The 12,664-nt window shown below is 49.6% G+C and overlaps 1 protein-coding gene across 1 annotated transcript; it reads left to right on the forward strand.

Annotated features, from left to right (window-relative positions):
- The first annotated feature begins 7,783 nt into the window (after window positions 1-7,783).
- On the forward strand, window positions 7,784-12,086 carry PRR22 (proline rich 22). Its single transcript, XM_044998953.1, has 3 exons — window positions 7,784-8,688; window positions 8,929-8,991; window positions 10,741-12,086. The coding sequence occupies exons 1-3, from the start codon at window positions 8,565-8,567 to the stop codon at window positions 11,913-11,915; spliced, it is 1,362 nt and encodes a 453-aa protein (XP_044854888.1). The 5' UTR covers window positions 7,784-8,564; the 3' UTR covers window positions 11,916-12,086.
- The last annotated feature ends 578 nt before the right edge of the window (window positions 12,087-12,664 follow it).

Consider the following 12,664-nt stretch of genomic DNA (forward strand, 5'->3'; position numbering starts at 1 on the left):
CTTCAGTGGGGTGAAATTTGTGTTTCCTCCCCAGCACGACAAACCTATAGCATTGTGGATCGCACAACGAGAATTCTCTGACACAGCCACCACGGAAATCCTTGTGCATTCCTCGGGTCAGCGGGAAAATAGTTTTCCCCTTGCCGCATTATCTCCATGTCACCCAGCAACAAGGTGCAGGAAAACTACCTGCAGATGTGTGCCTGCTCTCAAGCCGCAAAATGCTGAGCCCGTTGGGGAAGTTACACCACGAGAATTCACCTTCCCGAAGCAAGCCAGCAACATCAGCAGGCAGCAGCAATTAGAGGCCGACGGGGGAAGCCTGACAGCACGGACGGATGCACGGCGAGAACCGCTCTCAGCGGGAAGAATGGTTTGCACACGTTCAGGTTAACAATACAATCACAAGGGTCCAGAGGGACAGAGAAACGATACAGGGAGGAAAGGATCCTATTAGAGACTCGGTGGTTGGTTGCGTGAAAATACTGTCACGGCTGAGACCGTGTTATGGATACTTGGATAGGCACTGCGTCCATGTGTGTGGTGCAGCTAAATGAAGCCTATGGACTGGAACCAGCCAGCGGGTCAAAATCCAGTTCCAACTGGAGTAGGGCAGGGGATGCTCAACAAGGGTTCTTAGAATCCCTGCTCCACCAGAATCCCAACCCAACGGCTGGGGCTTGCCCTCGAAGCGTCGCGTTGTCTGCGCCCGCACACTGTCACTGTGGACCTGATTCTCCACTGCACTGCACCGGGTACAGTCGTTTACACCAGTGCAAAGTGGGGTGCGAACGGCGACCAGATCAGAATGGCAGCCTTTCACCACCGCTTTGCACTGGCGTAACCTATTGCGTAAGGCACGGGGCAACGGAGAAGCAGGCTCTGGGTGTCTAGTCCTTGATGATGGACAATATTGCGCGAAAAGGGTCGTTTTAAAAAGAAAATACTCCAGGTTATATTCTAGGAGGCTTCGCGAGAGGGTGATAATATTGACAGCCAAGCACAGCACCGTGAGGCTGGACCAAATTCATGACCACTTTAGGGCTCCATTAGGCCACATATAGGGTGGCCAGACAGCAAATGTGAAAAATCGGGACGGGGGTGGGGGGTAGTAGGAGCCTGTATAAGAAAAAGACCCAAAAATTGGGACTGTCCCTATAAAAATTGGGACATCTGCTCACCCTAGCCATACACTGTGGCTACTGCATGTAACTGCCATCCTCCTATTCCCCAAAAGCACAGGCCTCTAGCAACTGAACTGAAAGGGACTCCCTGCTAGTGTAGGGAACTGCGGCACACAGCTGAGCAGCTGGAGTGCATCCAGGCCAGTGGCTTTACACACACACACACACACACACACACACACACCCCACACCTCTCTTGCAAATAATGCTAGTTCTCCTTCCTGTCCTTACCCCGTAAACCCTCCAGCAATATCAACGGCAAGGTTTTAACCCTTTGAACCCCTGTCTCCATCCACTAATGCTGACAACATTCCAGTTCCTCCAACACACCAGAAAGTTGGGACTTCAAGCTTCCTGTGACACTTACAGAAATGTCATCAAACTCACATATGTCACCGCAAGCCAATTGCTCCACAATTAGTTATCCATAGGCACCAGAGCGGTAAAACCCTAATCTCGGCACATGACACTTATGCCTGAGGCCCATAGGAAACCATCCCAGCCTAATGTCATGCCAAGCTGTACTAAGCAACAGCTATTTGTTTAGACTCCTCAAATTGGATTGTTTTTAAAAGGCCAGTGCCAAGAGCACATGTCTGAAAGCCTTGGACTCAGCCAGGTTTAGTCATGACATTGCTGGAAGGAAGCAGACAAGACTCTTTACAAGGTGGAAAACAGTGATTAGGCTGGAGGCTGTTTGTTCAAATGAGCCATCCCAGACAGCCCGTGGTGGGGCTCAAAGGGATTCAAAAGTATCCTGTCTTCTGACAGAGGCCAACGCCAGGTGCTTCAAAGGGAATGAACAAAACAGCACAATTTATCAAGTCACCCACTCCCAGCTTCTGGCAGTCAGAGCTTTAGGGACACCCTGACCATCTTAGCTAATCACCACTGATGGACCTATCCTCCATGAACTGATCCAATTCTTTTTGGAACCCAGTTATACTTTTGGCCTCCACAACATCCCCCGGCAAGGAGTTCCACAGGTTAACTGTGTGTCGTGTGAAGAAATGCTTCCTTTTGTTTGTTTTAAACCAGCTGCCTATTAATATCTTTGGGTGATCGCTAGTTCTTGTGTTATGTGAAGGAGTAACTAACACTTCCCTATTCACTTTCTCCACACCACTCATGTTTCTATAGACCTCAGTCATATCCCTCGTTACTTGTCTCTTTTCCAGTCCTTTTTAATCTCTCCTTATACGGAAGCTGTTCCATCCCCCTAATCATTTTTGTTGCCCTTCTCTGTACCTTTTCCAATTTTAATTGTAATACCTGCTGCTAAACCTCCCTTCCTCCTCCCCGAATTGGCCCAGAATCCCCCCCACTTTCTGGGCTTCACTCCAAACCACCCATATGGCTAGGGCCACTTCTCGGCACAATGGACTGCTCCCCCAGCAGAACATATCAAAAGGTCTCCCCTCTCTACCCAAACCTCCAGGGGAGCTTGGAGCTCACACATCAGCAGGAGGAGGAGAAATTACTCAGAAGGACCCACCACAGCTGCAAGAGCAATACAAAATGCCTGGGCACAACCTGTCCCTTACAGAAGGGAGACGTACAGTGGTGCTTTGCCACAGTTTCTGCTTGTGGATTTACTGTAGTTTAATAATATGTTTCCCAAAAAAGATGGGCTCTCCTCGCAGGAAAACAAAACAAATTGTGCCCCCACCATGCAGTGTTGAAGGCCAGCCCAGAAGATCATCTCCTAACATGATCCTTCGTATCTTTTCTTCCATGCGTCAATGAGTAGTGAAATAGTCAGGATTGTCATTGCAAGTATTATCATTGGCATCTAAGATGGCATCCACTGAAATGACTGGGGCAAGTCCCACATCAGATTGCTTGTTTCAGGCTCTCTGCAAATTCAGGCAGACATGGGCCTCTGATCAGAAAGTAAAAGCTCTAAAAATAGTTATCCAGTGTCCTGAACTTCTTTTGGACACAACAGTAATCCAGTTTTATCCAAGTAAATTTGTTCTAGTTTGATACATTTGGAAAACTAGTATATGAAAGAATTTTATCCATGTGTCTGGATAATCACGGCTCTTTACCAGATAATTTTACTTGGTTAAGCTCAGATCATGTTTTAAAGGTTTTCTTTGCAACCATAACAGCTAGAAACTACCTTTTTTGAAGAGAAAATGAAAGCGAAGATTCTGAAGAACAATTTAGAGGTCTGTCCAAATGCCCTTGGCTAGTCCTTGATGCCTCGGAAGGGAGCACACCCCACACTTTGAGAAACAGGTTAGTAATAGGTACCCTCGTAGGGCCATATTCTCCTCTCACCTACTCTGCTGACCCATCCAGTCATTGTTCTCAGTGTCACTGGCTGGAGAACATGGACCCGAGTGGCAATTCTGAACTACAGTATTGACTGAGTACCAACAACTGCCTGGTGGGCTACAGTACAGCACAATTATTGCACCCCCCTGCCGTCGCAGCCGGAATGAGGCACTTGGTACGGAGCCCTGCCCACCCAGTAGAGACGTACCCCCTGCTTGGCACGTTGATTGCGAGGGTTGCCCACACAAGAGCCCTCTGGTGGGGAAATGGGTGGCCGACGACCAGCCTCCAGCTGGTCGGGAGCGCTCCCTCCTCCCGGACTGAGGGACACCCCAGCTTGCTGCTGCCGCTCTCCTTTCGGTGTGCTGGGCACCTTCCTCCTGCCCGCCCTGCCGCTCTCTAACTTCACACAGGCAGGGTTCCCGATGGGGCAGGGGCGGTCTTGGTGCCCCACACTCCTTATAGGACTGGGGAGACCTCAGGGCCCTGCACCAGTGGTAGGAATGTGTCTCCCCCATCAGGGGGCTCCCAACAGAGAGGTCAGGCCATGGGGGCCTCTCCCCACATACAAGCAGCACCCACTACCCCTGGGACAGGGAGATCCAGGGGCCACACAGGGCCCTCTGCTCCAGGAGGGTCTGGCTGCACCTCCCCTCTTCCCACTCTAAGAGGCCTCCTGGTCCAGTCTGTCTATGGAGCCAGAACCCGGAGGCTACAGCAGCCAGGAACCACCCCCCATGAGCTGCAGCAGTGGCCTTGGGCCCCATACCCAGGTACTTAACCCGGCTGGACCACAGCTAGGCCTGGCACCCAGCCCCGGCCATCTTCCAGGTCAGCTGGTCAGTGCCCATCATGCCCTCAGCCCTCTCCTCCCGCGAGGGACCCAGAGCGGGCTGGGGAAGAGACCACAGCAAAGCACAGGAAGGATCAAGGAGGAGAAGCAGCCATCATCTCAGCAGGAAGCACAGCTGCTGCTGAGCAAAGAGCCCAGCCCATGTGGGAGGTGCAGGGCAGAGAGAAGTGGAGAGACTGTGGGGGAGTGAGGGCACCTTCCCCGAGAGGTCAATGGCAGAGACTTGGGGGTGTCTCTCCTATCTGGGCTGCAGGTGGCGCTGCCAAACGTGAGTGCCATGCAAGATGCAGGCCACTTAGCAGTTCTCTGGGGGTTACCCTGCACTGCAGGCAGTGGGCCAGTCAGGGACAGAACTCAGGCCCTCCTGCTCCAAAAGTAAAGACCCTGCTGCACCAGCTAAAGGAGAATCCACATTAGCAGCAGGGGGCCTATGACACACAGCTGAGCAGTTCTCATCCCATCCAGTAGGGGGCATGGCTATTCAAGGCCATCAAAGCACTTGGCAGATAGTTAATGAAACCTCCTCACCACCCTTGAGAGGAAGGTACATCTAATTCCACCCATTTAACAGATGCCCAAACTCATGCACAGAGTGGCCATCTTTAACTATTGACAACAATGGGGGATGGTGGCTATTTTGAAATAGGGTGATTCTTCATGGAATTCTCCGCAATAGACCTTTTTTGTATTCAGCCTCTGCTAAAGGAGAACCTTTCAATTATGAAGAACAGGAACAAATTACCGTTAATCCTAAAAAATATTTTCAAAATCTACCTATTGCACAAGAGTCACTTCTCTGCCAATTTTTGAATGAATAGACAATAACAGAGCTGAGGTTGTTTGGGACCAAAAACAGTACCAAATTTAAAAGTTATTTTTAACTCAAACTAATGAAGGGGATTATTTGTAAATGCATTTGGTACTCAGAGTAAGTGCTGCAACTTTCTTGAGAATACAGGGTGTTTTTCATACAAAGAACACGAATCTCTGCTTTAAATGCAAAATTCAACTCAGCTGTAACTACAGAACCAGGGCTGGCATCTCCCGAATAGGAGAGGATAATCTTGGTAGTCCAATGTGTTGTAAATATAGTGTTGTTTTCAGAGTGGGGTGAAACCGCAGATATGATTTTAACTAATTATTTTGCAAAATTGTCCACAGTCTCATTTCACCTGATTCCACGTCCCCAGATCTTTTGTTTTGGGAGGGGGAGGAAAATGTGCAGAAATAGTTGATTTGGAAACAAACAGGTGAAATCCCTAATTTCTCTTTTTGTTTGTTTCTTTAACAACAATTAATACCAGCTGCCTGAACTACAAAGCCAATGTGCATTCAATGAATTATTTTAATATTCCTCTTGCATATTTAAAAACATTTGTAAAGAAGGCAAATGGGAGCTGTAAATCTCTCCTTAACCCCCGAATTTGCAAAATCCCTTGCAGTGTTTAAGTCGGTTAGCAAGATGAATTGATGTGAGGTGACCAGGTGTAGCTGATGGATACACTTATGTGGTCTGCAAACCTTGGGAAAAAGTACAACTTGTGAGAATATGTGCTTTTTAATTTCTCCCCCTTAAGTTTTGAATCCCTGATTTTGCTAGAAGCCAACCTTCTTGCTAGGGAAGGATGGGCAGATCTGACGGAGGCTCGCCTCCCTCATTTCACACCTTTGTTTTTAGCTAATGTCACTCTCCAGGTAGAGGCTTTGATTTTCCAAATCTCTTATCACAATCGGAGATTTCCTTGGACTTGCCCCCATTGGGTGCCAGAGAAATGAAACTCCAACCATTATTCTCTGACTATAGCAGTGCCATGCACTGGCCCCTTTATCAAAGCACTCCGAACTGTACACATCATCCTCACTCATCGGGCTCTCATTCCTCCTCCCAGCCAAGCAACCGTATCAGACTTGTTCAATGTATCTAAAACCACTTTCCACTTAGAGGAGGGATGTGTTTTCTTTGTGGGTTTCAGAGTAGCAGCCGTGTTAGTCTGTATCCGCAAAAAGAACAGGAGTTCTTGTGGCACCTTAGAGACTAACAAATTTATTTGAGCATGAGCTTTCGTGGGCTACAGCTCACTTCTTCGGATGCATAGAATGGAACACACAGACAGGACATATTTATACATACAGAGAACATGAAGTCATGTTTTCTTTGCGGAGTCTGAAGAGTACAGGATATGTTCCCCAAAATCACACCACTTACTTTGTAAGTACCAAGTGGATTTTCTGAGTTCATCCATTAATTAATTAGTCAGGTAATTTTAATATTAATTTTTTTTAAGTTGCACTTTGTCAGAGCTTTTTGTCCCTGGTCATTTCCCTGGGCATTTTCTATCTGCACAAAAGTCAGCAGAGAGGTGACTCTTGAGTAGAGCTGGCGCAGTTGTGTAGTTGGGTGGTTTATTTTTAATTCTTTAGGATGAACAGTTGGTTTGTCTGCTGTTATTCTTCAGCAACCAAAGTTTCTCCTTAAGCGGAGACTGGCGCATAACGTCTCCTTTAGAGAACTCACCTTGCTCTCGGTGGAGGGAGACCAGAAGTTGCCTTAAGTTAAGGTGATCACTCTCTCTCCCATTGCAGTCAGTGGGAGTGAAGCCAAGCTGCCCCCGTGAAGGGGACAGACCTCTATGCTGTGTGGTGGCAGGCCATCTGATCTATCTAAGACTAGCTGGATAAAGTAGGAGTACACATTTAAGAATATTTGCAGCAGAGTTCATATGATCAGGGGGTAGCCGTGTTAGTCTGTATCCACAAAAACAACAAAGAATCCGGTGGCACCTTAAAGACTAACAGATTTATTTGGGCATAAGCTTTCGTGTGTAAAACACCTCACTTCAGATGCATCTTATGCCCAAATAAATCTGTTAGTCTTTAAGGTGCCACCGGACTCCTTAGAGTTCATAAGAGTGATTATCTGTGGAAAATACACAGGAAGCTGGAACTGCTGCTAGAAGGTTTTGTTGTGTGGTGTGTGAGACATCACCATAAAAACTCCCTGAAGACAAAGGTAATAATATTACATCCTCCTCCTATGCCAACGTCTCCTCTCACCCTGGCCAGTCAGGCCACCATCTCCCAGCCTTGCAAGGATCCTCCCCGCAGTCGTTCAGTTCCATCCGTAGAATACACAGAGCCCTTGTGATGTCACAGGCCTCTGGGATATTGGCGTGAGCCAGGTCTCCCGGAGGGCCCGGGATGTGAGGAAGCTCCCAGCTCAACACAGCAGAGCCACCTGCCTGCTGGACTTCAGACAGAGCAATGCTGAGCACTCGGGGCAGGGGGGTGGGTTTCTCCATCTACTCACATGAAGACAACGCCATGGACTGCAGTGGGTGCATCGGAGTAAGTGAACAGAGAACCACACCCTTGGTATTTAGTGTCAGGCCCACTGATCTCACTGCGCACTTCGCCGAGTGGCCTCAACCAGGAAGGAAGCTCTTGCCTGCTGCCTTGGACAAAGCAAAGGAGCTAAGATGGCCGCTACGGCGCATTCGTTCAGAGACGGCTTAAGCCCATTTTGGCCTGTGCTCCCTCCCAGGGCAGGGGCGATCTACACGGGCTACTATCCCACCCCTGGAGATGAGCTCTCGGCGAGCATGGAGGATCGTTAGCACCCACCAACCCCTTTGGTGTCCTGCACTTCCTGGGAATGTGTGCAGGAAGTTCCATGGGAAAATGCAAGTTTGTGCCAGATACAGCTGAGAGAGACGCTAGAGAGTGCATGGGGGAGTGCACATGCGGATGAGCCTGGGAGAGAAAACGGAGCAGAGATTTACCTGATGAACTAGCTGAGGTGTTGAAGGATTAAATGAAGCAGCAACACATTCGTTTTATGCTCAGCTGCAAGAGATGGCGCTTTGCATGCGCCACATTAAAGATGAGGCACCAGTTCTCATCTTGCAAGAACTCCATGTCCTATAGGTCACACTTCAACCCTTGTTGAAACATCTCATGGCAACACCACCCATTCTCCCCAGACAAGGCAATCCCAGGATCTAACTTTTACGGCTTGATTTTTTTTTTTTTTAATTCCTACCTTAAACTCAGATAGTCATTACCTTTGGAGTAACCTATCTCAGCACTTTTAAGGGACTTAGAACCTCAGTTGTTACCTGGAATTCTTTCCTGAGTAACCACCAAAACAGAACTTCTCAGCCGTGGCAACACTGGAGCCAATTCTCCTAGATACATCCAAAGAGCAGTCGTGTAACCTGTCTGTCCTTCAGACTGACACAGCAATTATGCAGCAACCAAAACCGTTCTACCAGCAACATGATGCCTATGGTCCCAGACCCTTAGATCAATCGGAGAGCCAGTCAAACCGGCCACTTCAAACCTTTGTCCTTCCAGATAACCCTGCATCAGGTAGGTAAAAGAACTAATGCTCTGTTCTGCTGCCTACTCCTCTTTTAAATTCTCCCCCTCAGATTCATGAGTCCTGGGTATTCTCTTCAGGAAATCTACTGCTGGGTTCTCTCCTTTTCACTCTCTTCCAATTTTCTTTAATCCTTTGAAGCTAATAATTTTACACCCTTTCAAAATGTTCATCAAATAAAGCATCGTTTCATAATGGGGCCTTGTGACTTTTCTGTGTTGCTATTTCAGGACCATCCAACCTGTACCATCCCCCAAGTCAAGAGAAAGACGTTTTCACTGGACCCCCTGCAGGTATGTTGAGGACACATAAGATTTAAAGACATAAGAATTAAGACGACTGGAATTTTCATAAGACCTGGGCACTGTTCAGGGGTGCGCTACTCACCACCGCAGCACCTCCTTGTGGCCATAGAGGAGGATTAGCTCTGCCCATCTGATGCCTCTTCCTGCAGATGCTCACTCCGACTCTCTCTCAGGACTCGACTGCTCCCTCGTGTTGGCTTGGTTCTCCCTTTCTGCGGGTACATGCCAATGTCTCTCTGTCCCAGGCAGTCTTCCAGTTCACTGCCTCAACGGTGCCACTTCCCCCCTGGCTGGTAGGGGAACCCAGGCCCGCCCTGTTCTCTGGGTTCCAGCCTGGGGACCCTACACCCAGCCGCTAAGGTCTGTACAGTCCCACACCTTGCTGCGGTTTCCCTGGACTGCTTCCTATGTTGCCTCTATCCACCTCTTTCTCCACCCTCCTCCAGGCACGTCCTTCCCTACAAGCCTAGCACCCTTCTCTCCCTAGTCTCAGGGGGAGTGACTGCAAACCTCCTCCCTGTAGCCCCATTCGGCCTCCAGCTGTCTGACTTTATACAAGCCCTGGCTGTTCTGCTCAGGTGAGCTTCAGCTTTCAATTAGTCCTCATGGCTCCCTGGCTCCTCCTCCAGGTGCCGCCTAGGCAGTTAATTGGCCCATTTAGCCACCTTAACCCCTTCAGGGGCTGGTGTGGACATTCACCCTTTGCAAATCTCATCTGTAAAGGATAACAAAGGGTGCTAGGCAGTCAGCTGCCTGGTATCCGGCGAGAAGGTCTGCTTTCCCTTCCACTCTCCTGTCGGATGCTCTTCCTTACACTCCCTCCCTGGCGTGTAAGCGCCCCTCATTTTGCACACACACCATCTGAATAGTAAATCAGTGCAAGCTACACTGCGGCTTAGTCAACATGGAAAAGTTAGGTCACAACAGTTTTGGGAGAGGGGTAGCTCAGTGGTTTAGCATTGGCCTGCTAAACCCAGGGTTGTGAGTTCAATCCCCAAGGGGGCCATTTAGGGAACTGGGGTAAAATTCTGTCTGGGGATTGGTCCTGGTTTGACCAGGGGGTTGGACTAGATACCTCCTGAGGTCCCTTCCAACCCTGAGATTCTATGATTCTATATCAGTCAGAGGTGTGAAAAAATATATCCCTAACGAACATGGCAGTGCCGACCGAACCCCCAGTGGAGATGCAGCTACTTCGATGGAGGAACACTACCATCATTCAGGGTGGGGGTGTTCCTACACCCATGGAAAATCCCAATCTAGCAGTGTAGGCTGTGTCTACACTACAGGGTTGGGCCGGTAGCCTAGACACACCCTGTGATGTCAACGGCACCTGCATTGTGATCCGTTTACACCAAACATGTAACTTACACTGTTCACTTGGACCCTGAGATTCCATGGGAGCTGCACCCTCTGACTCCAGATTTGCCCCAGATCTGTGCAAGTGATGCTATTTTTCCACTTGCACCGGTTTCGGACCAGATGTGTACCCAGATGTGTAATTTACGCTCCTACGTGGGCCACAGCAGAACCTTGATCCTTTGTGCCGGACCCTTAGCTGGTGTACACTGGCTCAGCCCCATTGAAGTCAACGTAACTACACCACCAATTTATACCAGCTGAGGATCTGGCCTTTGGCGGGTCTTGGCTGGGGGGTGAGTCACGCGCTCCCAGAGGATTTATTTACTCGTCGGCTCCGGGGTCCCCACGAATGACATTTTTATCTCCGTTGCCCAGGTTTCCAGATGGCACCTTGTGGGTGCTTTTTCGATCCCCGGATATATCGCATAGAATGGGCAATGACCAATTTCGTGCAACCGTCAGTTTATAAACTCACGGGTGGCTCAAGTTCACCAAGCGCTTACCTTCTGGACACCCACAGATACCTCAAGAGTCCTGTCCAGACTGTCCCCTACTCACCTTACCACCCGATCCCAAGCAACCCCCAATACATCATGCCTTATTTCAATCAGGAGGGCCCCGCCAGTGGGACGGAACAAGGGAATTTGGTCCCTAACCCACTCCACGACTCTCAGTTTCTTGAGATGCCTCAGCCGCAGGAAGATGGTCAGAACAATGACAACAAACTGCCCCAGCTCCTCGTATCGCTGCCTGGACTCAGCCAGAATGAGCAGAGCCTCCAGATAAGCACCTACTGCCACCTTAAGGATAGGCCAAATCCCCACAACCCAGAGTTTCAAGGGTTTGATAGTTTCCAGGTGGAAGGGGAAGAACTCAAAGAAAATGACATGAGCCAGAACCTCCTAGTGAATACACAGATCCCAGACATTTGCATCGAAGATCAAAACCCTCTTTCCAGTCCCAGTGTTGCAAACGCACAGGTGATGGCGGAGGCAGCGTCATGTCCTCTGCAGGACAGCCTCGTAGCTGAAGACAGCGAAGTGCTGGACGCAGAGGAGCCCTTCGATCTGCCTGAGAACGTTTTGTTGGAAGATGCCATGAAGCTGTTTGATTGCTCTCCAGCTAACTCGGACTTGGAGGGTTCCAGAGACAACCTGAGCCGCACCCTCACGTCCAGCGAGAGCGAAAGCAAGGATTGCTGCTTCCCGTGTGACGACTCGTCCAGCGACATACGGTCCCTCAATCTGCCGGATGAGCTGCTGTCTTTTGACTACAGCGTGCCCGAGATCCTAAATACGGTGGCCAGCATGGATTATTTCTATGACCTCAAAACTTTCAATGAGGACCCCAAGTGGGATTTGGAGCGGGTGCTGCAGCCGCCCCAAAACAGTGGGTCGCTCCAGGACCCCAGGCAAGAGCCCCAAGGAAAAGAGAAGCTCAGCAGCGCATCAATAAAGAAACGAAAGCAGCCAGACAGCAAAAATAAACCTACCTCTGCAGAGGAGAGCAGCACATCGGACAGGCAGGAATGCCCGGCGACAGGCATCTGACTAGCACTATTGGAGCAGCTGTACGGAAGCAAAACTGGGCTGGAGTAGGGCTGGGGGGTTGCAGTTAACGACTGAGCCTAATGAACCATCCTACTATTATTCTATTAAAAGCGATCTAGCCAGAAACCCAATCTGTGCCCGCATTTAAGAGAAGGTTCTAAGTGTGTCCCACATGCTGCAACAGAGGGGAAGGAGATGAAAACGGGCCATGTGTCTGCAAGGGTGATTAAACCCTCCAGATTGAGGCCAACGTCAGTCACTCATCATTCCCAGATATTACAGTTGGTCAATGAGTTGCAGGTCTCTTCTAATACAGATCTATCTGTGCACGACTAATTCAGACTGTTACCGTAACTGCCTTTCAGGGGTGCGTTGAGGGCTGATTCCCAGAGGTGCAGAAAGTCCCTGGGGAAATTAACTGGTTTTCCTTCTTCTAAGAAAGCCGGTTTCAACAAAAACTGGCAAATAGGGGGATTTATTCCAGCTGTGGGCGCCTTAAGAGCCTGCAAAGTGGGTGTGTCAAGTACGGCTCAGGATGCTCAGAGTAGACACCCCACTGGACACCCTCCCTTGGACCATCCAAGGTGCTGGGCAGTGGGAAAGGAGGCCCTCAGTGAAAGCACGGAACCCCGCAGGCCTGCCCAGCCCGGGGTGCATGGCAGTGGGTTGCCAGCTGTGGGGTTCTAACCCGAGCTAGAGTGGGAGTGTGGATCCAGCAAGTGGAACCGTGGGTTCATGGCAATGGAGCA

The sequence above is a fragment of the Mauremys mutica genome, chromosome 24, assembly GCF_020497125.1.
Source record: "Mauremys mutica isolate MM-2020 ecotype Southern chromosome 24, ASM2049712v1, whole genome shotgun sequence".
Taxonomy (NCBI): Eukaryota; Metazoa; Chordata; order Testudines; family Geoemydidae; genus Mauremys; species Mauremys mutica.

What these genes read in the sequence shown, in the direction of transcription:
- PRR22 (XM_044998953.1), top strand. Translation starts at nt 8,565, where the DNA reads ATGCAGCAACCAAAACCGTTCTACCAGCAACATGATGCCTATGGTCCC. An exon ending in TCCAGATAACCCTGCATCAG is followed by an intron (nt 8,689 to 8,928) that starts GTAGGTAAAAGA and finishes TTGCTATTTCAG; the next exon opens with GACCATCCAACCTGTACCAT. An exon ending in TTTCACTGGACCCCCTGCAG is followed by an intron (nt 8,992 to 10,740) that starts GTATGTTGAGGA and finishes TCCGTTGCCCAG; the next exon opens with GTTTCCAGATGGCACCTTGT.